Source organism: Myxine glutinosa, chromosome 4 (assembly GCF_964187855.1).
Source record: "Myxine glutinosa chromosome 4, kmMyxGlut1.1, whole genome shotgun sequence".
NCBI lineage: Eukaryota > Metazoa > Chordata > Myxini > Myxiniformes > Myxinidae > Myxine > Myxine glutinosa.
In genome coordinates, this window is record NC_136264.1 from 72,286,293 (window position 1) to 72,313,792 (window position 27,500).

General features: G+C 42.9%; 1 protein-coding gene across 6 annotated transcripts in view; it reads left to right on the forward strand.

Moving 5' to 3' along the window:
* LOC137424762 (transcription factor 7-like 2) overlaps positions 1–27,500 on the forward strand; it is a 384,171-nt gene that overhangs the window by 30 nt on the left and 356,641 nt on the right. For all 6 annotated transcript variants that reach the window (XM_068112547.2, XM_068112536.2, XM_068112539.2 and 3 more), the window contains exons 1-3: positions 1–352; positions 13,674–13,743; positions 16,257–16,378. The exon at positions 1–352 is cut by the window's left edge. In XM_068112547.2, coding sequence (XP_067968648.1) covers positions 149–352; positions 13,674–13,743; positions 16,257–16,378 — 396 coding nt within the window. In that variant the 5' untranslated portion in view covers positions 1–148. The remainder of the gene's footprint in view (positions 353–13,673; positions 13,744–16,256; positions 16,379–27,500) is intronic.

Sequence of the window (27,500 nt, forward strand, 5' to 3'; positions counted from 1 at the left end):
GTGTGGCCGTGGAGGCCGCGACTCCGCTTAGGCTCGTCGAGTGCGGGACGAGTTCGCGGGGATCCGAAGGACCTCCGCCGCGGGACGTGGCCACAGGGAAAGCTTCCCTGGGAGAGGGATCCCGAGGGTCCGCGTCCCTCCCGGCACGATGCCGCAGCCGAGCGGGACCGCGGGTTCAGGCTCGAGCGGAGGAGACGACTTGGGCGCCACGGACGAGATGATCGCGTTCAAGGACGAGGGCGAGCAAGACAAGGTGAACGAAGAGAACTGTGCCGAAAGCGACCTCGCCGACCTCAAGTCGTCCCTCGTCAACGAGTCCGAGACGAACCAGAGCAGTTCGTCGGACTCTGAGGTAATCGTCATCGGCTCGGGTAGAACGTCAACAACTTGGGGCGAAGTCGGCACCGCCCGCTCGCAACTACTGCCCTTTTCTTTATCCTCACGTCCCTCTCGCTCCGCTCGCTCCTCTCAGCTTTCATTTCCTTCCCTCCTTTCTTTCCTTCGCCGATCTCTGCTTCTTGTCGTTAACTCCCTCTTCCCGTGAGACTCCCCCGACTCTTTCGCTGTGCTATTTCGTTTCGGTCCCCTCGCACTCCAGGAGTTTCCTTCGCGGGTATAAAAGTCAGGAAAACTTTCTTATTGACCGTTTTGTCTCTGCTGATGAAGCCATTAGGGCACAAACAGCGCTGCGCGGGACTCTCTGGGTTGGTTGTTCATCCCGGCTCGTTCTTCCTTGTGAGTGGTTAATCCACTCATTATGCTAATGATATGCAAAGTCTGCCAAATGCATTATCTTCGCTGGACTTTGCGATTTCCTCCTTTTGATGTTTATTCTTGTTTTTAATCGTTATGGATTTATTTGTTTTCCAATTTTTAATTCCATTTCTAGCTTTTTCAGTCTTTAGAAGGTTTTTGTTTTCACCACTCTTGGCTTCGCAAGAATAAACATCACTAATTTTTTTTATTCTTCATTCAAATATCATTCAATTAGTCATTAAGTCACTCATACTCATTCATTCTAAGTTTGATATTGACAATTTTAGCCTGTGACACCTGAAAACACATGATTATGCGAACCCTTATAGGAGACGAGATGCAGCCGATGTTTCGAGCGTTTCACCCTTCGTCAGAGGAAAATAAATAAATAAATAAATGAATGGTCATATCTTGATCTGAGGAAGAGCAAAGTCTCAACGTCTGCTGCATCTCGCCTCCCATGACAGTTAACATATTCTTATCTGTTTCAGTTGATAAAAGCCATTCCATTGTCTGACTTGTCTGCTGATGTAGACTGACACTTGTCTTTACAAAAACTGGTATTCCATTTTGATGAAGCTGTTGAGATAAACCACTGTCCAGGACTGACCATGAAATGACTGACTATGACTGACGATGACTTACCATGAAATGACTGACGATGACTTACCATGAAATGACTGACTATGACTGATGACGACCAACTATTAAATGACTATGACTGACGATGACCCACTATGAAATGACCGACCATGAAATGACTGACTATGACTGATGATGACCCACTATGAAATGACTGACCATGAAATGACTGACGATGACCCACTATGAAATGACTGACTATGACTGAGAATGACCGACTATGAAATGACCGACTATGAAATGACCGACTATGAAATAACCGACTATGAAATGACTGAGGATGACCCACTATGAAATGACTGACTATGAAATGACTGATGATGACCCAACATGAAATGACTGACTATGACCGAGAATGACCGACTATGAAATGACTGACTATGAAATGACTGATTATGACTGACTATTAAATGACTGACTATGACTGATACTAACTGACTATGCAATGGCTGACTATGAATGACTATGACTGACTATGACTGATACTAATGGACTATGAAATGACTATGAAATGACTGTCTATGACTGATACTAACTGACTATGAAATGACTGACTATGAATGACTATGACTGACTATGACTGATACTAACTGACTATGAAATGACTGACTATGAATGACTATGAAATAACTGTCTATGACTATGAATGACACTGACTATGAAATGACTGTCTATGACTGATACTAACTGACTATGAAATGACTGTCTATGACTGATACTAACTGACTATGAAATGACTGTCTATGACTGATACTAACTGACTATGAAATGACTGTCTATGACTGATACTAACTGACTATGAAATTACTGACTATGAATGACTATGAAATAACTGTCTATGACTATGAATGACACTGACTATGAAATGACTGTCTATGACTGATACTAACTGACTATGCAATGACTGACTATGACTGATACTAACTGACTATGAAATGACTGACTATGACTGATACTAACTGACTATGCAATGACTGTCTATGACTGATACTAACTGACTATGCAATGACTGACTATGACTGATACTAACTGACTATGCAATGACTGACTATGACTGATACTAACTGACTATGAAATGACTGTCTATGACTGATACTAACTGACTATGAAATTACTGACTATGAATGACTATGAAATAACTGTCTATGACTATGAATGACACTGACTATGAAATGACTGACTATGACTGATGCTAACTGACGATGAAATGACTGTCTATGACTATGAATGACACTGACTATGAAATGACTGACTATGAATGACTATGACTGACTATGACTGATACTAACTGATTATAAAATGACCGACTATGACTGACTATGAATACACTTATCTGTTTCAGTTGATAAAAGCCATTCCATTGTCTGACTTGTCTGCTGATGTAGACTGACACTTGTCTTCACAAAGGCTGGTATTCCATTTTGTTGAATCTGTTGAGATAAAGCCACTGACTATGAAAGTCCACGACTGTTGCATGGTGTTCCTTCTGGATGGTGGTCCTCGTTAATTCTAGACGAACATCTCCACCATTTCCATTTTCCTTTTTTTCCTCTCGTTTTATTTCTTCTTTTCTCTCTCTTTGTGTTAACTTGCCCATTTTAGGGGTTACTTCCTTGAAGAGGGATCTCCTCTCTTCTCTGTCTTGCTCCTCCTTTCTGTCTGAACGATCTCAGTATTTTTGGACTCAATTTTGTCACAGATCGAGAATCTTTAATGAGCAGAAATTTCACCTGTGTGATACCTGCCTTTGATACCTGCCCTCATGCGTGGTGCTTGCGCAGGAGCCTCGTGAATCCGAGTCCGCCATATTCCCAGCAAGTGCATCAGATGCTGAGGTTGTACATGTCACATTAGTGAGAAATCATGCATGGGAATAAGACTGCAGTGTTGCTTTTGGACTATAATGGTTAACATACTAGAATCTTCTTCTTTAACAGCCACAGTTATTACCGTTCTTGCGGGGATGGCAAGGGTAAGTATTTGGCCCGAATGCTGGCAGATGGGACGCCCGTTTAACATCCATCCGAGCGACGGCAAACGTTGATAAATCATCCTGCTTGTCAAACACCAGGATGACCTTTTATAGCTGGGTCGGGAATCGGGGTTCAAACCCAGGATAGACAGTACAGAGGTGAGTCTGCGTACCTCTAGACTCTCCTGCCATCCCCGGTTAACACGCAAGAATGAATCTGCATAAACACTGAGACCAGTGGGAGGCCCAGCAATGGATTCAATTTTGCAGCGACAACTTGCATATTTGCGGCCAGAGAAGCAATTTTTTTTGAGGGGGGGGGGGGGGGGAGGGGGTGTTTCTCAAGTAAAGTAGTCAAGATGGATATACCGTACCTGCATTTATAAAGAAAATGTAGGTATTCAGGTTTTGTGTGTGTGTGTGTGTGTGTGTGTGTGTGTGTGTGTGTGTGTGTGTGTGTGTGCAGTGGATCCTGCCTCTCAAAAGGCTTCCAGATTGTGTGTACTTGTGTAATGCACACACATATTTTCCTTTGATTGCACCTGTTAAACACGTGACCAACAGCCATTAAATCCGGTCAATGTTACAACCAGCAATCACAGGATTCGGTCAATTTCACGACTGCAGTTTTTGAAAAATTGCTTTTCCGGTAGTCTGTGACAAGTATAAAGGAATTTTGGGTAGCTATTATTATGAAAGACCGCCTGGCAGGTTGGCCTATAGGTATGCACACTCTCCTTTAAGCCGGCTAGCTTGGGTTTGACTCCTGCCCCAGCTATAAACTGTCATCCTGGTGTTTCGCAGGCATAAATACACAGCAACGTCAACATGAAAGGACCATAGGATTTGTGGGATTACACATCGAGCTTTCTGTTGTTATGGTGTTTACACGACACTGATTGGGGGGTCGGAGATATTGTTCAATCGGTCGACGTGACTCGGGATTTACATTATATGAAAATAGTTTGTTGTCTTATCACCTGGTGTGTACCAATAGGTGTGCTGCAGACTTCAATGCATTTTATTGCCATCTGATATCAATTAGCATACGATATTATTGAAATTGACTCCAGACTCGTCATGCAAAGGGTAAAGTACATGTGTTACGGTAAAGCATGTGCTGTGTGGTGTCTCGAGTGTCCTCCTAATGAAAAACCACCTGTTTTGAGAGATGCCCTTAGGTGCTTGGCACTATGGGTGGTCTCAAGACACGATCTACTGTACCTAGTAATGACATACGTTATTACTGTTTTTATACACAGCACAAACCTGGAATAAAAAAGCACGTACATCTGGGTCACTAAAGACGAATTGTATGACAAAACAACAGTTTGCAACTTTTAAAATGAAAAACAAGAAACGGCAATCATATTGCAGACCCTCGCCAGGACGTATTTGTGTGTTTTCTTTTTTTGTTTCCTTTGTGCCCTTAGGGTCTTTGGGGTCCTGGGGATTTGTTTTTTTTTTGTCCTCGTGGTCTTTTTGGTCGTCTGTCTTGTGGTGTCGTTTGGTTTTGGGTTCTCAGGGTCATATGAGTCATTGGTCTTTTGGGTCTTCGGGGTCCTGTGGGTCCTCGGGATCTTATGAGTCCTCGAGGACTTACGGGTCATTTGGGTCTTCACAGTCTTTTGGGTCATCAGGATCTCTCGGGTCCTCGGGGTCTTTGGGTTCTGAGGTGTATTTGTGGTCTTAATGGGTCTTCGGGTTGTAAAGGGGCTATGGGATCTTGGAGGTTTTAAATGGTCTTTGGGTTATAGAGGTTCTTAGGGGTTTCAAAGGCTCTTTGGGTTCTAAAGGGTCTGAGGGGTCTTTGGGGTTCTAAGGGGTCTAATATAATTAATACACTTCCCTTCTGTGTGGACAAACAAACGTACAAACAAATGAACCCAAATGCAATACCTTCTCCTCTGGCGAGGGTAATTAAAATCTGTAACATTCCTTGTTATCTAAAATGGGAATAAACTCAGAAACACACAGTAATGGAGCTAAACAGCACATCAGAAACATTTTTATTTTATTTTATTGTTTATACATCGGTGTGATTGATACACCTGCCAAAGCAGAAGGTAACTTAGCAAACGCAGGGCTCTCCAGATGAAATGTCTGTCCATGTTTCCTCCCCAGTGTTGATGGAGGATTTTAGATATAATCAGAGATGTTGCGGAGTTCACAATGCAATCTGTTCTTTTTCTATTTGTAATGATTCCGAAACATTAATTCTTCGTCGTGTGGAGCACTTGCTTTTCTGCACAGATATGGAGCGTTCTTTTGGAGAAGGTCTTCCCTGCTGCACTTGATACGCGCTTTCTCTGAGTTCTCTCTGATCCGAACCAGAGGAAATCTATTCCTCTGATTATTTCCGACGATTACGTTTTATCTTCCAACATGATATCTACCCCCAACATGAAATACCACACAAGTCATATTGTCACGTCATAATACATTGTATGATGAGGATTCCACCGTACGATCCACCACAGTCTCTCTGTTGGTGCACAACATTGTACGTGGATACGAGCAGACGCATACTGTGGTTCAAAACATTCTGGGCAAGTGCAAGTGCTCGTGGAAATGTTATCCAACTATTACTTGTACGCCACAAATGTTGTTGAAAGTTTTTATTTCCGGGAACCATTTCTAGAGGAAATGAAGGATAAGATGATATCGGCCGTTATTGTTTTTTCCACATCCGTGATCAGCACTGCATTGGCGACTGAGCAAACGTTTTGATATTCGCAGTTGTACAAATCATAACTTCCATCATCGAATGCCCAAATGACCTTAAATTCACTGGAGGTTATCTCATTTGAACATGTCATGACACGGGAACGGGATTATCTGAAATTTTGCTTGTGCAATCTGGTAAATAACTTACAAGTATAAACGTAGTCATTTGTTGTGAGTAAAAAAAAAAAAAAAGGGTGAGAATTTTATCTTTTTCTCTACTTTAGTGCTGGGTCTCTGTCTCGCTCGTTCTCTCTCCTGCTTACTCTCTCCATCTGGCTCGCTCACGCTTTCTCTTTCTGTTTCTCTCGCTCTGCCTGGCTCGCTTGCTCACACGCTCTGTGTCTGTGTGGCTCACGCTCTGTCTTGCTTCCTCTCTGTCTATATCGCTTGCGTCTGTCTATCTGGCTCTCTCACACTGTCAGGCTCACGCCTCTGCCCTCTCTCTTTGTTAGACTCACGCCCCTTCACACTGTCAGGCACAAGCCCTTGCATTTCTCTGTCTGTCTGGCTATCTTTCTGTATGACTCTCTGTCTGTATGACTCTCTGTCTGGCTCTCTCTCTATCTGGCTCTCACTCTGTCTGGCTCACATGCTCTGTCTGGCTCGCATGCTCTGTCTGGCTCGCATGCTCTGTCTGGCTCGCACGCTCTGTCTGGCTCGCATGCTCTGTCTGGCTCGCACGCTCTGTCTGGCTCGCACGCTCTGTCTGGCTCGCACGCTCTCTGTCTGGCTCGCACGCTCTCTGTCTGGCTCGCACGCTCTCTGTCTGGCTCGCACACTCTCTGTCTGGCTCGCACGCTCTCTGTCTGGCTCGCACGCTCTCTGTCTGGCTCGCACGCTCTCTGTCTGGCTCGCACGCTCTCTGTCTGGCTCGCACACCCTCTCTCTGGCTCGCATGCTCTCTCTGGCTCGCACGCCCTCTCTCTGGCTCGCACGCCCTCTCTCTGGCTCGCACGCCCTCTCTCTGGCTCGCACGCCCTCTCTCTGGCTCGCATGCCCTCTCTCTCGTTCGCACGTTCTCTCTCGCTCGCACGCTCTCTCTGGCTCGCACGCCCTCTCTCTGGCTCGCACGCCCGCTCTCTGGCTCGCACACCCTCTCTCTCGCTCACACGTTCTCTCTGGCTTTCTCTCTCTTTGTCTGGCTCTCTCTCTTTGTCTGGCTCACTCTCTGTCTGGCTCACTCTGTCTGGCTCACTCTGTCTGGCTCGCTCTCTGTCTGGCTCGCTCTCTGTCTGGCTCGCTCTCTGTCTGGCTCGCTCTCTGTCTGGCTCGCTCTCTGTCTGGCTCGCTCTCTCTGTCTGGCTCACCTTCTGTCTGGCTCACCTTCTGTCTGGCTCACCTTCTGTTTGGCTCACCTTCTGTTTGGCTCACTCGCTGTGTGGCTCACTCGCTGTGTGGCTTGCACTGTCTGGCTTGCGTTCGCTCTGTCTGGCTTGCGTTCGCTCTGTCTGGCTTGCGTTCGCTCTGTCTGCCTGCGTTCGCTGTCTGGCTCGCTCTCTCTCTCTCTGTCTTGCTTGCTCACTCTCCCTGGCTCACTTGCTCTCTCTGGCCTCGCTCTCTCTGTCTGGCTCGCTTGCTCTCTGGCCTGCTCATTCTCTCTGTCTCCCTCTCTCTTTCTTGCTCACTGTGTGGCTCAATTACTCTGTCTAGCTCACTCATACGCTCTTTCTGATGGCTCGTTCTCTCTCTGGCTCGCACGCTGTCTCTCTCTGTCTGGTCGCACGCTCTCTTTCTGGCTTTCGCACTGTCTCTCTGGTTCGAGTGCTCTCTCTCTCTCTCTCTCTCTCTTTGTCTGGCTCTCGCGCCCTCTCTCTGTCTGTCTCGCGCCTTCTCTCTGTCTGTCTAGCGACCTCTCTGTCTGTCTCTTGACCTCTCTCTGTCTGTATTGCGACCTGTCTCTGTCTGTCTCGCGACCTCTCTGTCTGTCTCGCGACCTCTCTGTCTGTCTCGCGACCTCTCTGTCTGTCTCGCGACCTCTCTGTCTGTCTCGCGACCTCTCTGTCTGTCTCGCGACCTCTCTGTCTGTCTCGTGACCTCTCTGTCTGTCTCGTGACCTCTCTGTCTGTCTCGCGACCTCTCTGTCTGTCTCGCGACCTCTCTGTCTGTCTCGCGACCTCTCTGTCTGTCTCGCGACCTCTCTGTCTGTCTCGCGACCTCTCTGTCTGTCTCGCGACCTCTCTGTCTGTCTCACGACCTCTCTGTCTGTCTCGTGACCTCTCTGTCTGTCTCACGCCCTCTCTTTGTCTCTTGCCCTCTGTCTGTCTGGCTCACTCACTCTCCCTCTGGCTCAATTGCTGTCTCTTTCAATCTCAATGTCTGTTTTGCCTGGCTTGCTCTCTCTCTGTTTGTCTAAATAAATCACCAAGCCTGCAATGTTCAGAGTAGGCAGTCCCACAATGTTCAAAGTTCACTCACAGGCAGTGATCGTCGAAGGTGTTGTTGGTAGCACGTGCCCACCCACAGTTTCTCAGGTCATGCAAGGCTCTACATCGTCGGGAGTTGGCAGTGTGGGCAGCTGCACAATCTCAGCCCTGTCCGTGAGCTGAGAAAGTTCTCCAACTCTTTCCTTATGCAGAGGCACACCCCTTTTCTAAGTATTTTCGACCTCTTTTGGAAGCTTTGTGAGCCATATTAGCTAACAATCCTTATCTCGCATGCATTAAATACTCCAGAATGGCCCCAATGGCTTCTGATCCCAGGGATGTCTGTGCATGCACGGAAAGCATTCTGGAGCATATTTCCTTGTTTCAAAAGTCCAGTATTTATGAGTGTGAAAATATTTGTGCTGCGTTCCGGACGAGTCACAAAGTTATTTTCTTGTCACCAGCACGCTTTGCAAACGTTGTTGTACAAAACTGGTTAATTTTGGGAAATTACCAGTTTGTTCCGGTCTTGTCCATCGACACTCCATCTGTTAAGATTGTCTTTATCAAACCTTCTGCGCTTTCTACAAAAGGGAATTCTTCAAAAGTTTGGTGAGTGTCGTACTGTTTTATCTAAAGCACAAATAATCAGCATTTACCAATTTCAAAATCTTTGGTAATAATCGACCAATGACTTCTCAAACACAGAGGGGATGCTCTGAGCATCACACCACCGAGTATTTTGTATAGTGAGTTCCTTTACAAGAAACTTCAATGCAGGAGGCCATTAGTTCAATCAAGTCTGTGCAACGGTTGCTAACCTATGGTTGTTTGTCCATTCTCTATAGTCAGGGCCCTTAGGGATATTTTGGGGCCGTTTGGTTCAAATTCTTCCAAAAGCACCAAATTTGGCCCAGATGTTGCCCATGCCATACTCTTTCGATTTTTGACGGGCGCCAAGACGGGCGCCCCCCCCCCCTCGGGGGCCCCATATTGGCGAAATACTAAATGGCCGCCACCCGGATTAGAGGAAAATCAGTTAAATAACCAAAAGGGTTGGAATCATGTATGATACCACTTTTCAGGGGTTTTCGAGGTCGAGGAATCCAATTATGATGTTATTCTGATGATCCGAGGTCAAGGTTAACCCTCAAGGTCATCTTAAAGGTCATTTTTGAGTCAAACATGTCGGTTTTTGAGTTTTTTGTCAAGATTTACGCGAGGTTCACCATTTTATGTTTCTGGGTTGGGTAATCGAACTCTGACCTTATTTTTGACAATTAGAGGAAATATTTACATGTCCATTTCCTAATTTTCAGGCATATGCAGTTCATCAGTCTAATTACAAAGGTACGGATTTTGATGTTTTATGAACTGTATGCCATATCCTTGTGTTTAATTTTTGTGCGATCATGATCCGGGTTCATGTATACATGATTGTATACGTCATAAATATGACGTCATAGGTCATGTGACCTGGCGGCCATATTGGATTTTATGAAAACCTTAAAAATGGATCCCTGCCTTCATTTTTCGATCGATTCATTTTGAACTTTGACCACTTATAGTACGCCATGTGATTGGATGCATATCCTAATTATGACGTCATAGGTCAGGTGACATGGCGGGATGGACCGGTATGGTCCCCGGATCATACCGCCCTTGGCGCCCGTCAAAAATCGAAAGAGTATGGCATGGGCAACATCTGCGCCAAATTTGATGCTTTTGGAAGAATTTGAACAAAAATATCCTTAAGGGCCCTGACTACTATCCTTTTTAAATGCTGAGCATCAAGCAAAGAAGCACATGCCATTTAAAAAGTGTTTGGTACGACTTGTCCGGGGTTTGAAGCACTGACCTTTCAGGCTCAGAGCAGATACAAACTAGAACGGCACTCGGTAGTGAGCATACCTCCGCCAGGCTTTACGTTTTTTATCCCGCTAAAAGATCGGATCTGGATTTAGACCTGAATCAAAATCTAATTGGCTTGTTCTTCTCACTTAACCAACTCATCCACCAAGTTTTGTAACAAGTCATCCACAACTTTTTGAGATATCGTGCTTTGTATCATTCTTGGCTCTATCACTCAATGGTGAAGAATCACTTTTGAAAAATTCTAAATTCTCGTATCCGAATCTGGATTCTGATCTTCACCAAAACTGAAGCAATTCTTCATTGTCACACACCCAACTTGTGCACCAAGTTTCGTCCGAATCCGTCCACAACTCTATGAGATATCCTGTTCACAGACAGACAGGGGTGAAAACATAACCTACATCCACCTTGGGTGGCGGATATAAACATTACACCATCGAGTCTGGTTATAAAAAGCCAAGATAACATTTTTCATTTAATTTTCTCTTTTGTAATTGTTATCATGATTATCACATAGAGGAGTATTCCACTCTGTTTTGTGCACTGCATAATCAAGCTTATTAAATTTTGTTAACGGGGTCGGGAATATGGCACATGTTATAATGGGATACTCAATTCATTTCCCCCCCCCCCCCCAAATGTGTTTCTGAACTCGTCCATCGTGCAGGATCAGAATACCATACTTACTCCAGAAAATTTTGGTTATTGTTTCCTGATCAAACTAAGGCTTTTGATCGTATTGATCATTGGCACTTGTATTCCGTTCTAAAGAGGTTGGATTTTGGAGAAACATGAATCTTGTATGTAAAACCATTACTTACTGTATGTTGAAAGTTAAAAACAGTTTATGCCCCCCTTTCATTTCTGGCCAGGTATTTGTCAAGGTTGTTCCCTCTCTGGTCTTCTACATGCGGTCGCCCTTGAACCACTCTTGGCATCTATTAGGCAGTGAATATACCTTGGGATACGGGGATTGTAGAAAGCCTGGTGTTGGCTTAGCGGTTAGGGTGCCGGCTTGGGATCCGAGGATCCTGGGTTCGAATCCCGGTCGATCGCTGAATTAACGCCAAGGGGGTTGACTCAGCCTGTCATCCTTCCGAGGTCGGCAAATTGAGTACCAGCTTGCTGGGATGAATGATCCCGGTGTGTACCCCGATTTAGAATAGGTACACCGTATCCCTGCGCATCGTAAGAGGCGACTAAGGGTTGGCGTCAGGAAGGGCATCCGGCCATAAAAACATTACCTCAAACATGGAACCATGATTGTCATGGGGCCCGCAAGGCTAACCCCCGCTTTAGCGGGGAAAATGGCCTTAAAACGATCATTCATTCATTCATTCATTCATATACGGGGATTGTAGAAGGCTCAGAATTTGTGGTGACGGCTTATGCTGAATATGTTTGCGTCTTAATTAAAGGCCCAAACAGTGTTGCTGCATTTCATTTGTTGTTTAAAAGATTTTTCTGCAGCCTCCTCTGGTGAGGCTAATTGGAATACAAGTGAAGCCTTGTGGTATGGTAAAAAATACTCTCTCATTAATACTACCACTTTTACTCCAACAGAATCTAGTCTGGAAAACGGCCAGGGTTAAATATGTGGAGTTCATATTGGTAGTCGTGAGATGGAAATGAAGCATTGGGAAGGAGCGGTAGACCATATTTGTATCGTTTGAAAGCATGAGCAGGACTACTGAGGTCTTTCTTAACGAGGACGTACCGTTGTTGTTAATAATTTGATAGCAGCAGGATTGTGGCATAACGTCAAGAACCTGATCCTTGCCATCCAACGAGCTTTGATGAACGTCTTTTGGAGTGGCCACCGCTGGTTTTGGCCTGGTATACTGCACCACCCTCGGAAGGAGGGTGGCCAAGGTATTATTGATGTGTCTGGGCGGGTTACTGCTTTTCACCCGCAGTCTGTGCATGGACTGCTGCATGCTGAACAGCTGCCCTGGCGCCCCTTTGCCCATTTTTGTTGCAATAGGCCGGTGAAATAAATCGGCAGTTTTTAATGGATCTTGATCGTGTTATTTTTGTTTCACTTCCGAAGTTCTATCGTAGTTTGCTGGATGCTTGGAAACGTCTTGGTGTTCGTCCCTTGCTTGAGGCTTGTCATTGCCGGATGTTTCTCCAAAGAATCCCTTTTTAAACCACATTTTCTCCTGTATTCCTCAGTTATGCCTTGATCCAAAACTGTATTAAAATGTATCCTGGTGTTGATTAAGTCTGGGATTCACAAGCTCTTTCTCGATAGACAAATCTCATCCTTCTCTGGAGTGACACACTTGGCCTTGTGGTTAAAGCGACCAGGGTCTCCTGCTGCTCCACTTTGGCCTAATATGTATACTTTACCCACATATTGTCTTTTGGCAGAATTTCAGTGGAGGTTCGCACATGAGGCCCTCCCTTCCAATACCTTTCTTCACCACCTTAATAGCTCGCTGCCATTAACTTGTCATTTCTGTGATGAAGAGAATCCTTTTCATGCCTACATACAGTGCAAAAGATTAACTCCTCTTTATTTATTTATTTATTTATTTATTTATTTATTTATACTTTCACATCTTTTTTAACCATTTGCCTTTTTTCCCTCACTCAACATATATGTTTATATTTGGTGTTTTTAGCCCTTCTTGTAGGGATTTGGTGTTCTCCTTAATTTACTGGTTGCCTCTGTAAAATGTGGAATATATGAATCACGAAAAGTTTAAATTGATAACAGCTATGGTTTTTATGTCCTCCCTATTTTAAGGGCGTTTTTACAGCACGACTTGGGTTAGAATTTAATTATTACGTGAATAATGAGAATGTCAAACATTTTCAGAGGAAATGGTGTATTAGCAAGGCTTTGTTTTGTGGATGATTTGTAATTGAACATCACCTTTGAATTACATCAGGAATTGGGATGCCTTTTACTCTTTCTCTTTCTGTAAATATGTGTTTTTATTTTATTTTTTGGACTGTGCTGTCTGTCTTGTTACAAAATAAACGGTCTTAACATTTTATTCTCCAACGTTCTCTGTTTCTCTCTCTCTTTCTCTCTCCCTCTCTCTCTCTCTCTCTCTCTCTCTCGCTCTCGCACTCTCTCGCACTCTCTCTATCGATGTCTTGCACTCTCTCTCTATCGATGTCTCGTACTCTCTCTTTCTCTCTCTCTCCCTTTCTCTATCGATGTCTCGCATTCTCTATCGATGTCTTGCACTGTCTCTCTCTATCGCTCTCTCTTAATCTCTCAGTCTTTCCTCCTTTTTCTATCGACCCCTCTCTCTCTCCACACACTTGAATTGTTTTATATTTATTTTTGAGCATTTTCCTTACTATTTGCTTCTTTTTTCCAGGTGGAGCGGCCTCGACAAGCCCAACTTACTACTTCTTTCCGAAACAAGGCTCGCGAACCACTGGATGAAGGTGCTTTTTTGTTTTCATTTCTGTATGATTTTCTTTTGTGTTCCCCACGTACATCCCCTCTCCACCTATTCCTCCAGACCTCCATCGTATTTTTCTTTCACTCTTTCCCCTCTTTTATAACCCACCCCCTTTTTCCTTCCATGGTCTTTGTCCCTTCCTTCATTTTGACTTGTAGTTGTTTGTCTCTCGCTTTTTTAGGCTTTCTTATTCTCTCCATCTTTTTTACTTGTATCTTCTTTCCCTCTTGCCTTTCAGTTTATTTTTCTGTCTTCATTTAATATCCTTCCTTTGCTCGTTACCATATTCATTATTTAATTGTTGTGACAGCGTTATTCATAAATTTCTTGAAAGATGAGGACTTTGAGATATAAATGTATTATTACCTGACTATCAAATATATTTATAGACTGTGGAATATCGCATGGTATATGGGTTATGGATGGGGTCAGGACATCTTGAGTAACTGCTTGGATCAGAGCACCAAAAAGGTGATCATTTAATACATATTCCTTCTCTGGTCTACGTTTTGTCATCCTTCAGACACTCAGTAACACCCACGCCTGCTTTGACCGAAAAGTGGTGTCTGGGTTCACTTGCACTACACCATGTCTGTCGTCATTTCTCACCAATCTCAATACTCCTCTCTGGCAGGGGTCAGTGGTTAAACCACTTGAACTGTATGTGCCCAGGTGAAAATTGCAATGTGTGGGTGGGCAGGCAGGGAGGGGGGGGGGGGAGGAAGGGATAGTGGAGGGGATTATTTCATGCTCATGACCTGAATCGTGGTTTCCGGAGCACTCTTGCAAAATCTGAGATAAATTGACTGATCAGTTTTCGATTCTATACAGTTCAGACATACATACCCACATGACGAGAATTGCCATATTTTAGTATGATGCCAGCCTTCTGTCAATTAACGAGCAGATTTACACAATTTACCTCATCGTCGTTTAATGCAAGACCCCACAAGGTTTCCCCCTTCCTTAGTGACATAACAACTCACCCTTTTTTGGAGTAGTTGTATTCATGGCTAATCTATCTTCTATCTTCCATCTTCTATCTTCTTCTATATATATTTATTTATATATATAAAAGAAAGTTTTTGTTTGTTTGTTTGTCAGCACGCGCCAATTTCCTGAATGGTGAAAGATAGGAGGAAACCTCTGAAACAAAAAATGTCGGGACGGGCCCTGGGAAGGTTATAGGCTCGGTGGCGAGGCCGCCTCGGCCGGGCTAGGCCCATTTCGTAATAAATCTTCTTCTTCTTTCAAAATTATCTTGAAGTACAACTTATGCATTTAATAGGGATATCTGACTGATTGCAACACATGCTTTCAAAATTCTTTCTCGTGGGGCCCGACAGAAGAAAGAACAAGGAATCGCTGAGCACTAACTGATACTGGGCTAACGTCAGACCTATGTACAGAAGATTAAATTCATTCAAAAAGAACCTGGGCAACGCCGGGTGCATTCAGCTAGTATTAAATAATAAAATGTTTATATTTCCAGGATTGTGTGTGTGTGTGTGTGTGTGTGTGTGTGTGTGTGTGTGTGTGTGTGTGTGTGTGTGTGTGTGTGTGTGTGTGTGTGTGTGTGTGTGTGTGTGTGCGTGCGCGTGTGCGCGTGGGCGCGCGCCTATGTGGGATTATTTGTTTTTCTACTCTTTCTTAATTCTCAACTTGCGTTCTGATTCTTTCATTGTTTTTTTTTCTTCACTTGTTGCTGTACCCTTTTCAACTCTCCAATTTTTGTTTTCCTTTTCTTGTTTCACCTTGTCATTTGGTTCTCTTGTTTCTCGCTCATTGTCATGCTTACTCTCCCTTCGCTTAAAATATAAGTTCTCTTACAAGGGACGTTGATGCAAGAGAAGGCCATTAGGCCCATCAAAGCCTGCATTAGTATTGTCACCTTATGGTTGTTTGTGCTCTATTTTAGTCTTTGGTATGATTCGGCAGCTGGGGTTCGAACCACAACCTCCCAAACTTAGAGCAGATGCATTAACCATTATGCCACCGATTCTGGTTAAAATCTGGTTTGGGACGTCACCGAGTTTCTAACCATTACAGCACTGAGTCAGGTCAAAATCTGGTTAGAGACACCACTGAGTCAGGTTGAAATGTGGCTAGAGACACCACTGAGTCAGGTTAAAATGTGGTTGGAGACTCCACCGAGTTAAGTTAAAATGTGGTTAGGGGACACCACCGAGTCTCTAACCATTATGCCAGCACCACTTTGTCTTTCTTGTATTTTTATCCTCTTTTCCGTCTTTATCATCCATATCCGACATTCCCCCTTCCTTATATTTAGCCTCCCAGTCTTGCATGTTTTCCTTCACTCCTCTTCCTTCTCCTCCCTTCCTCTTCATCCACCGTTGTTTTCTCCTGCTCATCTCCATTTACTTCCTGTCTTGTTCACCCCTCCCTCACCAGTTTCCTTTCTTTTTCAAAACAAATTGTTAAATGCAATGTCGTATACAAGTATTATTCCTTTGTCTATACTTTTTCTTTTCACAGGAAAACGGTCGGATGGTGGCCTATTCCGGGCACCCCCATATGCTGGGTATCCCTTCCTTATGTTCCCCGAGCTTGCAAGTCCATACCTCACAAACGGCTCTTTATCCCCAGGGGCACGACCGGTGAGCCCAGCACAGCCAGCAAAGCCAGCATTTTCACTGTTTGTGTTTCGCACTGCAACTCTTTCAACCTTAAAAAGAAGGTTTACATTTGTATTGCTCAAAATAACAAGGTGTTTTATTTTATTCCAAAGTCGAGTATCTGTGATCCACTGTTGAAGTTTGCTGATGCTGCATTGTATCTTTGATCCACTGGGAACTTCATAGAGGAGCAAGAACTATGGAGGTTGGGGGAATTTTGATTGGAAAAAGGGAATAAATGTGTACATTTGTACATCCAAAAATGACCAGGTAAAATAGGTGTGGTGTAGTCGGAGATTAATGGGAATTTAAATGAAAGACGAGGTAAGATAGTTGGGAGCTTAAATGTTGAATTTGTGAAGGAAGGAACATGATTGGAGCGACATATGGAGGTGATTCCACAGGCTGGAAAATGGAAGGATAAAGGAATGCAGGTGAGCAAAAAGCTTGAACCTTGAAAGGCAAATGAATAGTGGTAGTTGGAGGGGGGGTGGAGGTGGATGAACGAATACACGCTGTTAGAGCTACGGATGGAATGAGGGCTTTGGCTAGAAATGGATGGGAGAGAAAGATGGGACGAGTGATGGTAGATACTCAAAAGACTACCAACCAGTCTCTAGTGAGAAATAAATAGGCCCTGTTCACAGATTATTTATGGGTGAGGTTTTGGATTTGTTGATCGAGTTGTAATACATTGAAACAACTTTTTCCCCTTCGGTTTCAATTTGAAGCTTGACCTGCATAAAATATGATATTATTTCGTTAAATGGGCACACTTCCCAAGACTAATTGCCCCTCGCCCCCACTACCCTCAATATTTTATTTGGAGATGATTGTCAATGCCAAAGAATCGTTAACTTGGCACATTTGATGCACTACAACAACACCTCCTTCGATTGTGATCACTTGATTTATTCAAAGCTTGGACTCCTCCATTTCATTTTGGAGTTGCTCTTGGAGAATCACATGAATGAATGTCTGTAATCACCTGGTGAAGTTCACCGACACTGGTAGGCTTGTCGTGGTAGACCCATATATTTAGGATGACCCAAAAATAAAATTCTCTCAAGAATGCATATCTTGAATATTTTTAAGGGAACTTTTCGCTTATTACATTGTATTATGGTAAGAAAAAGAAGAGTGTAACGATGCGACTTTTATCTGTGGGGTCAGCTTAAAACCTGGAAGTGCCTCACAGCATCAGCGAACTTCATCAGTGGATCACAGATGCTATGCAGGTCATGCCGCAACAGCAAGGATAAGTTTGAGCAACAAGTATGTCAAGGGATTGAAATCAAAGGTGATTATGTGGAGGTGGATTTGACGTGACAAATTGTTGATTCTGCAGCATTAAAGGTAAAAAATTTTAATAAATAATAATGGTCGGGTTATATAGACCAATAATAAATCATGTGCTACTTGGTATATTGGAATTGGCTGTTATGCACTGCCTTATCAAGCTTTGTTCTCCATCCATCTTCATTGGGCAAATAAATGGTACCGGGAGATGTGTATACCCCATATAAATCATTCGGAAAACACGACGACCAAAATTTGTCTACTTCTTTGTTTGTGTACTTATTTAATTGGTCCATTATGAACTGATCATTTAAAGTGTAACGCCTGTCTCGACTGTGATCCACAGTTTAAGGGTTTTAAATAGTTTAATGAAATGTTTGATGATTGCGGAGGTTCCTATATAGTTTATTAATTTTTTAAAAACTGATAATGTATGGCAAATCCTTAATCAGCTGTACCCTACCTGCCCAATTCCCCGTGCTTATTCTCAATTGCCCTGCATTGCTGTGTTCATTTTGCATCTCACATGGGACAGATGAGATGCTTGGATTGGATTTTTTTAATTCTTCCTTTAATTCTCAAGAGATTGTTTTCACAGAGAAAAAACGGAGTGTTTAAAAAGTCTGGAATCATGGGGGTATTTATTTAACAATTTTACTGTAATAATTGCTCAAACTGCGAGCCACCGACATGCATACATCTATCAACTATTGTATGTAGGTTTCTTTGAATGTTTATTAACATTGATCCATCGATTTAGCACATTCGTTTCTGATTTTCTAATTTACATCTTCAATAGCACGTGCTCTCATGGTATTATCCACTGATTTCAGGTGTCCCAAAAGGAAAAAGCCAAGTGACATTAAATCTGAACTCAAAGGCATCGTACAAAAAAACAAAACAAAAACAAAACTAGAACGGCACCCGGTAGAGTGCATACCCTGCCAGGCTGAACAGTTTGTTTTGTATCCCACTGATAGGCCGGATCTATATTCGGACCTAAACCAAAATCTAATCGGCTTGTTCTTGTCATCTCTCCAACTTATCCACCTAGTTTAGTCATAACTTGTCCACAACATTTAAAAATATGATGTTATAAATCGCTTTTTGCCCGATACATCAGTGGTGACGAATCACTTAAAAAATTAAATAATCCTCTTATGCGAATACATATTCAGATCTTCCCCAAAATCGAATCGATTCGTCCTTGTCACAATGTCACATACGCAACCTCTCCACCAAGTTTCTTCAAAATCCGTCCACAAATTTTTGAGATATGACAGCCAGGGGTGAAAACATAATCTCCATCCACCTTCGGTGACGGAGATGAATATTTATGATTCCGGACTTTAGAAACACCCTGTATACTGGAATAGTTGTTTTCCATGTTGGCATAGTGCAGTGCAGTGCTGTGCTGTGAAGTTGTGTTCATGTGCCATGCTGCAATATTTAGGTAGGGGTTAAATTTGAAATGATTTTTGAACAAATACGCAGTCACGTGGTCTTAGTATTTGCACATTAATGTATCGGAAAAAGAAATGACCTTTGTGCAGAGTCTATTTGGTGTTCTCAATTTGAGTAAGTATGAGTGCCGTTGCTTGGTGTTTGTGCATTTTGCCAAAACGTAGAAGTGTGCAGGCCGTGTGCAAATAGTTGTTTATATTTTGTGGGTTTTGTTTCAGTCTTGGTTTATCTTGAACGGACCGTGAAAACACGAGTGCGGGTCGTTAAGATGGAAGGGTGGAGTATTCATGGCACGGTGCTAGTGTCTGTGTCGATTGCATGACCTTTCTTTTGTGCAGTACAGTATAATAATAATAATAATAATAATATTAATAATAATAATAATTATTCACATTGCATCGTGTAGTTTACGCATAATTTATTTGTGTACGAGTGATATCTTGGACTTTGAGTGTGAGATTCCGACTGATGGGTCGAATTAGAAAATCATTCCAAAAATGGATGGTCTGCTTCTTGTGGTGCTTGTTTATGCACGTTCACATATTGAATATGCCTTCATAATAATAATAATAATAATAATAATAATAATATTCACAATATTGTAAAACTAACCGTTTTGTTTTCATCCTTGAAACATTCTTGTATCTTGTTCCCTTTGTGTGCCGCAAATCTGTGAAATATCCACTTGGTACATCCTGTCCGATTGTCAGCATTGTTAAAACGCTGCGGCCTAATCCTGCCAAGATGATTTCTCGTGCTCGAATTCCCTACCGAGCCACACCTAAACCTCTAATCCCAACAGTGGAATGTCAATGAACACTTGCACTTGAAGTAATGCATCAAACCGGCCTTGCGTTGTGTTCTAATTCGAACACTTGTAGAACAAGCGGGCAGCAATGACATCTCTAAGATGACTGGCTAGTACCTCCTCACTCATGTGATGGTTGCCGTCACATGTTTGGTAATCCTCTTTGTATGGCTTGAATTCTATTAAAAGGAAAAATCCTCCAGGAATGAGAGAGGTAGATTTTTCCTGTTTATTAGCCTTCCTGATGAAATGTGATTGTTTTGTTCATTATTTTATTCCTGCATTATTTATTTAATTTTAATCTGGGAAATGTTGAATGAGTACATGTGTATGGGGGGTGCTATGTTTGTTTTGAGTGATAGCAGCAGCACCACCGCTGAGGAACCGCTCGTGTGTTTGAGCATTATTTATTTATTTCCTACAAAGTCTGGGCTTCTTGAAGAGCAAGGTAGTCGAGGGTTTCAGGCTGATGGGGGGGGGGGGGGGGGGGGCAGTGGGACACGTGGATGCAACAATAGGATCTATGAACAGGATGAGGAAAAGAGAGAAGAGGGAAACGAACATAGCATCTGGGGTAGTGGAGTTTGGGGGCAGGGGTGTTATTGCTGCCTGCTTGTTCTGAATCCTCGATTGTTTGAAATCCGTATCATTTCCAGTTTCCAGTCTTGTAGTTCATGTATGTGTGGGAGAGAAGATGTTTAAGGGGAGAAGAGCAATGCTCCTATCAGTTGTCATTGGGAGCAGGGGTGATGGGGTGGGCGATTGTGTTACAATGATTTAAAAGGAAGATTGAAGAATTTTAAGTTTGGGTGATGTTGGGTAAAATTATGGAGTTAGAAATGTTGTTGGAAAGTTGTGATGTTCAAGTTTTGAAAAGCTTATGCATGATATTTCTTTGCGAATGGGCCGTTGTAGACTTGGGTGTAGAAATAATGAGTTGTGCACTCGTGGATATACCTGCAAGCAGCTGTGATACAAATTCTGTACACTACTTGGCTTTTCGGCCTCATTATCGTCATTTTGCTGAAAGCGTCCGAGTTCATTTTATCTTTGTGCTTTTGCTGAGCTATTCTACGGTGCCCTTTGAATCCGTGTTTAATTAATGACTCCAGATCGGCTAACAGAGGCCTTAATCCTCCTTTGTGGCAACGTCAATCCAAATATTTTCTTTGCTCTGGTTTTGTGCTCACACCTGCACAATTCTTCACTCACAAAAAGAAGGTTTGAAACATCGACCTTGTGTGATATTTGGGTTGAGAGAGTATGATAGGTGGTGATTTTTCAGACCAGGGTTTGTGAAAAGGCTGAGATCGAGCATGTTGCTTACCTCGCCAGAAAGGAAGCTGTCGGGCCATTTTGGCCCACCGGGCCTGTGCTCCACAGGATTGCCTTGCAGATTTGCACACGGCATTGTCTTACCGATCGCTCAGGGCCTGGCATTGTGTTGCGTGCTGACCGCACTCTGCCTCCGGACCCCAAGCGGCTTAGCGACTCTGTCTGAGACAATTCCAGCCCAGCGAGGGCCAGAATTATCCCCTGCCCTGCCACCCAGTGTCTTGTTTCCATCTTGAGACCCTGGGCAGGGCACTCTCCATGTGCCGGCATTCTATTGCTACGTACTATGCGGCATTGCGGGGCGTTCAAAAATGTTCTACGAATGAATTGCTCACAATAATGAAAGATACGCCAACGTTATGAAAGCATCTAATACATATATTCTGATTCTAATGTACCGTACTCTGTTACAGAGCGACGGTGCTGCCGAAGCAGTCTCTAGGCAAGGGTTATACTGAGTGGTTTGCCGTTGCCTTGTTAGGCGTAGGTAGGGCAGGAATTTGCAATTTGTTCATGGTGCTGGTGATAGCTCACCTCATCTTCACAAAGGACACCGTGGGATCTTTAGCATCCAACAACTAATACTGGCAGACAGGACACAGTTTAACGTCCATTGGAGGGACAGCACACACATTGATGATCATCCTGCCTGTGAAACACCAGGATGACAGTTTTTACGGCGTAGCCCATCGGGCAGGGCCGTCTAGAACAGTGTTTGTCCGTCTGTATGTATGTATGTCCCCTCAAATGTATACCAATCAGAGCTGAGAATCTTGTCACATGACAGGGTGATGTGATTACGTCTGATGTCATTACGACGTACGCGGCTGACTCTCCACAGACCGCCATGTTGATTTATGTTGTTCATGCCGACCATATCGTCGAACCTGTCATATATCACAATCGCCATGCTCTACCTTTACGTTTTTCATTCAGTGTGAAACACAAACAAACCGATTGTTAAAATGATCATCAAATATCGAAAGCATCGGCGTTACGTCTCTTCCAACAATAGGTACGAATAGGCCTTCGGCGTTATGACTCGCCGTCCGCTTCGGACAAATTAATCCCAGGTTTCTTAATACAGTGGTATCGTTTCAGTGGTATCGTTTTTGTAATAATAATAATATTATAGTAAATATAACCATAACAATAGGTACGAATAGGCCTTCGGCGTTATGACTCACCGTCAGCTTCGGACAAATTAATCCCAGGTTTCTTAATACAGTGGTATCGTTTCAGTGGTATCGTTTTTGTAATAATAATAATATTATAGTAAATATAACCATAACAATAGGTACGAATAGGCCTTCGGCATTATGACTCACCTTCCGCTTCGGACAAATTAATCCCATGTTTCTTAATACAGTGGTATCGTTTCAGTGGTATCGTTTTTGTAATAATAATAATATTATAGTAAATATAACCATAACACTTCAATGCCAATGTCGTGAATGGAAAGTTGATGGATTGAAGCGGTGTAACCGCGGAAGTAAGTGATTCATCTCGGTTTAAAATATATATATATATAATTTTCGTAATAATAACGTAACGTTATTATTATAGTAAATCTAATCGTAACACTAATCCCTCTGTAGTGACTGCAAACGTACTGGAGGTTAAATATATATATATATATCTTGTATATTTTAAAGTAGTGGCAGTTTTGTGGCCGTCATGCTACGTCATTACGTATATGATGTCATTACGGCGTAAACGCCCGCTCAATTCTAGTTCGGCAGGAAAGGTCATTCCTCTTTGGGGTATATAGATTACAGTCTCTCTATGGCCGGGTCTCAAGAACATTGGGTGTGTGTTCATTTACCAAGTTTCTTGTGGAGAGATCGCCAAGTGGTTTAAGCATTCGAGCAAGCACTCCATTCAAAACCGTTAAGGAACGACTGGCTTGGCAAGCGCCAGCTAGCTGCTTGGTAAATGAGCACACCGCCAACCCCTGTGGAGTATATAGATTACAGTAGATCTTCGCTCAGTTCTGTAAGTAAAACTTACCTCACGGATGTCGGGATTCCTCCAAATTTCTTTGTTTAATGTTATAAACAGCATTAGCGACTATTTAAAAAGCCAATGATGTGTGTTTGTTGTTTATAATATTTTACAAGCCTGGTTACTCCGCTATTAGACTTTTTGTCTTGTTTTTATAGCAACAGTAGACCTGGTCTCACGTGCCATTTTACTGCTTCCCAGTTAGCTTCCGCTTCCGAATCCCGGTGTGTACCCCGGTTAGAATAGGTACACCGTATCCCTGCGCATCGTAAGAGGCGACCAAGGGTTGGCGTCAGGAAGGGCATCCGGCCATAAAAACATTGCCTGAAACAGGGAACCATGATTGTCATGGGGCCCGCAAGGCTAACCCCCGCTCTAGCGGCGAAAATGGCCTTAAAACGATCATTCATTCATTTTCATTCCAGTTAGCTTCCGCAGGCCAATAGCTATTTTGCATTAGATAAATATGTATTCTATCCTATAAGAGTAGCGATACGTGTGTGTGTGTGTGTGTGTGTGTGTGTGTGTGTGTGTGTGTGTGTGTGTGTGTGTGTGTGTGTGTGTGTGTGTCGACATTTTTCTCAGAGATGAACTTTCAGAGATTCATCGGTGAGTCCAGGAGTGTTTTGTGCAAGAAAAATTTTTTTTTCCCAATTTTTTGAAAACAAAAGTTGGATTTTTGTGGATTTTAAAAAATCGCTCTACAGTGCCTAAACCTTTGTAGCTATGTGAAAGGCAATATTACGTGATCCTCGACCGCTTCCTCATTGGGTGTAGGGAAGTGATTTCGGCACCCACAAAAAAAGACAAAAAAAACCAATTTGATTTCTTCAAAATGCCAACAGGATTAGAATAGCACCGGGCAAAGTTTGTAATAAAACGTGCATTTTTATTTATTTATACACTACCAGTCCAAAGTTTTAGAACACCTCAATTTTTCCGGTTTTTATTGAAAATTACGCAATTTAATGCCCAGTGAATAACCTGAAATGGTACAAAGGCAAGCAGTAAACTGCTCGAGGTTTAAAAAACAGTTTAGGTGCGAAAAAACGGGAAAATAATGTAAATTGCACAGTTATATTGTAAAAAAAGGCCTTCCTCAGGGAACAAGTAATGGGTCAACAACTTACAGCTGTTCTGCAGCAATGTAAGTAAATTAAGCCTTGAAAGTTGATGCAAACAATTCCTCCAGGTGTCCCAACCTCTGCTGATTACTTGATTACAAACCCCCTGTCTGTATAAAAGCAGTATTGGAACAGACTGTTATTACACCCTCTGAAGCATTATTTGGACAATATTGCACTGCAGGAAGTAGTATATTGGAAATTGAAGGGAACTCTGACAGGAAGAGGTCTGGCAGACCCAAAGCCACAACAGAATCGGAAGACAAGTTTCTGAGAGTCAACAGCTTGCGTGATAGGCGGCTCACAGGACAACAGCTTAAACACTGGTCGAAGTAAGCAAGTCTCAGTTTCAACTGTGAAGAGAAGACTTCGAGCTGCAGGTTTGACAGGTCGGGTGGCAGTAAGAAAGCCATTGCTAAGATGGCAAAATAAGAAAAAGAGGCTTGCCTGGGCCATGAAGCACCGCCAGTGGACTACTGAAGACTGGAAGAAGGTCTTGTGGATCGATGAATCAAAATTTGAAATCTTTGGTTCATCACGCAGGGTTTTTGTACGCCGTCGAGTAGGCGAAAGGATGGTTCCTTAGTGTGTGACACCAACTGTCAAACATGGAGGAGGAAGCATGATGGTCTGGGGCTCTTTTGCTGGATCCAGAGGCGGCGACTGGCACAGAGTGACTGGCACGCTGAACCAAAAGGGTTACCACAGCATTTTGCAGCGCCATGCAATAGCCTCTGGTATACGCTAGTTGGTCAGGGGTTCATCCTACAGCAAGATAATGACCCTAAACACACCTCCAGGCTATGTCAAAACTACCTTCGAGGAAAATGAACAAGACGGTAGGCTTCAAATCAGGGAATGGCCAGCACAGTCTCCAGACTTAAACCCCATCGAGCTAGTTTGGGATGAACTGAACAGGAGGGTGAAAGCAAAGCAACCTACAAGTGCAACACATTTGTGGGAACTTCTGGAACAGTGTTGGGAAGAACATCCCGAACAATATTTGATTTTCATTGTAGAAAGAATGCCACGAGTGTGTTCGGCGGTTATATCTGCAAAAGGTGGCTCCTTTGCTGAGTCAAAAATTTAAATTAAATTTTGTTAAACAAAATGATTCTATGATTTATTTTTTATCTCCAATTGTTTATTTGTTCCATGCTTAATTTCAGAGTACATTGAGACATTAAACTGCGTAAATTTCAATAAAAACTGGAAAAATTGAGGTGTTTTAAAACTTTTGACCGGTAGTTTACATGCCTCAGTATGCTGTGTCCGTTTTTTTGACATCTTGCATTACTATGAGTCTCGTTTGTAGAACTTTCTGAACATCCCTCATAGATTACAGCAAACTGCTTGCAACTTTGTTCATGATTGCCTGCAAATTATATAGTTCCACAATTTGTCCAATTGCCTTTCAGGCATAAGTTTGTGTCTCATTTTAGAACATGTGCTTTGTACAAAAACATTCACAGTAAATCTTTTTGAAGCTAAAGTTTTGCTTGGGGATGATAACCTTTCGAAACATCCATGCTGTTCTGATTTTTTTTTTCTTTCTAAAATTCTAACATGTTGTCTTGTCTCTACCTTAGTGCTCAGACTGTTGTATGCAAACTTTACTTTAACCAGACATTTAACATACCCTGTGAGCCTATGCTGTTGCAGACCTGATCACCTCTCCACAAACTCAGTATTTTGTCCCCTTGAAAATTTTCAAAATTATACAAGAAGTATTTCTTGTATTTTTTTTACCCTTTTTAGGGTTGATTGATTGATTGATTGGGAGGGTGGGGGGAAGGATAGGGTGGGGGTAAGGGAGGCAAGAGAGATTGGCCTACCTAATTTACTTCCTGTCTTCAGTGCTTGCTGTCCGTGCTTGCCCTGCTCCTAACTGGGAGAGCGTTTTCTAAAATGGCGAAGGGATTGTGACTGCCGTGTGACCCAATAAAGCCCAATTTGTATTTTGTTGCATAGAGGATACCAGGAATGAGTTATTTGTTTTCAAAAAGACTGCAGAAAGATCCACGAAACAAGAGTTGGACTTCGCACTTGAGATTCAGGTTGCTTTCTCATTTGACTGTAAAAGTGATGTTGTATTGATTTTGTTCAATTTAAGTATGTGTACATATTTACCAATGGTAATCCAAACGATATGTTGAGTAACTCTATCCTGAAAGAAATCTTTTATAAATATAGAATTTTGCATGAAATTAGAATTGTACTTTGTGGGTTAGGTAGTCCGACAGGATTGTGCAGAGGTTGTGCGTAGTGCAATACCTTTTGGGATACTGAATCTCGGGTTTGAGTCTCGGCATGAGATCGGTGCTTTGCACGCAGAGTGTTGCATCACGGAGTGGTGTCGTCCATCGGATGGAGATGTTAAGCTGGGGATCCATATTTTGGCATCGATTGCCGCTGGGGGTAAACGATCTCACGGTGTTTTATGGCAAATATGTCAAATTATTCACCATAAAATTTTTACCTCGTGAGTTATCGCCGTACCCTGTTAGTTTCCGAATTCCTGCCTTAATTTGTGAAAGACTTGGGCCAACAATGCATACTTTATGAGCTACTGGCCCTGACTTGATGTGTGACATGGTGTAACGATGAAGACTTGAATGGAGGTTGACAGGTCTGCTGTAATCTACCAGTGTGACTCATCAACTTGCAATTTAAAGTCGTCTTCCTGCCTGCATGAACTTGTTTGTGAGCATTTAGAGATGTGCTTGAAGTCGACAATGAAGCTCTGCAATATTGATCCGTGAAAGATACACACGGAAATGTCGACCGGAAAATGCCATTTGCTACAACTATTGTATACATATTCTTGTTAATCTCCTGGCAGGCTGTATGATCATAGTACTAAATTACAGGGCTATCTTTGCAAGAAAAAGAGAAGAAAAAAACAACAACAACACAGCAGCATGAAATTCCAAATATGCTTCCATTTGGGAAATTCAATTTTACTTCCTTTGAAGTGTTCTGTGCACCACAATGCAGCATTGCTCTGGGTTGGCACTTCTGGTTTCTTTCGACTTCAGTATGAACCAATGACCAGGATGAGACGGCTCAG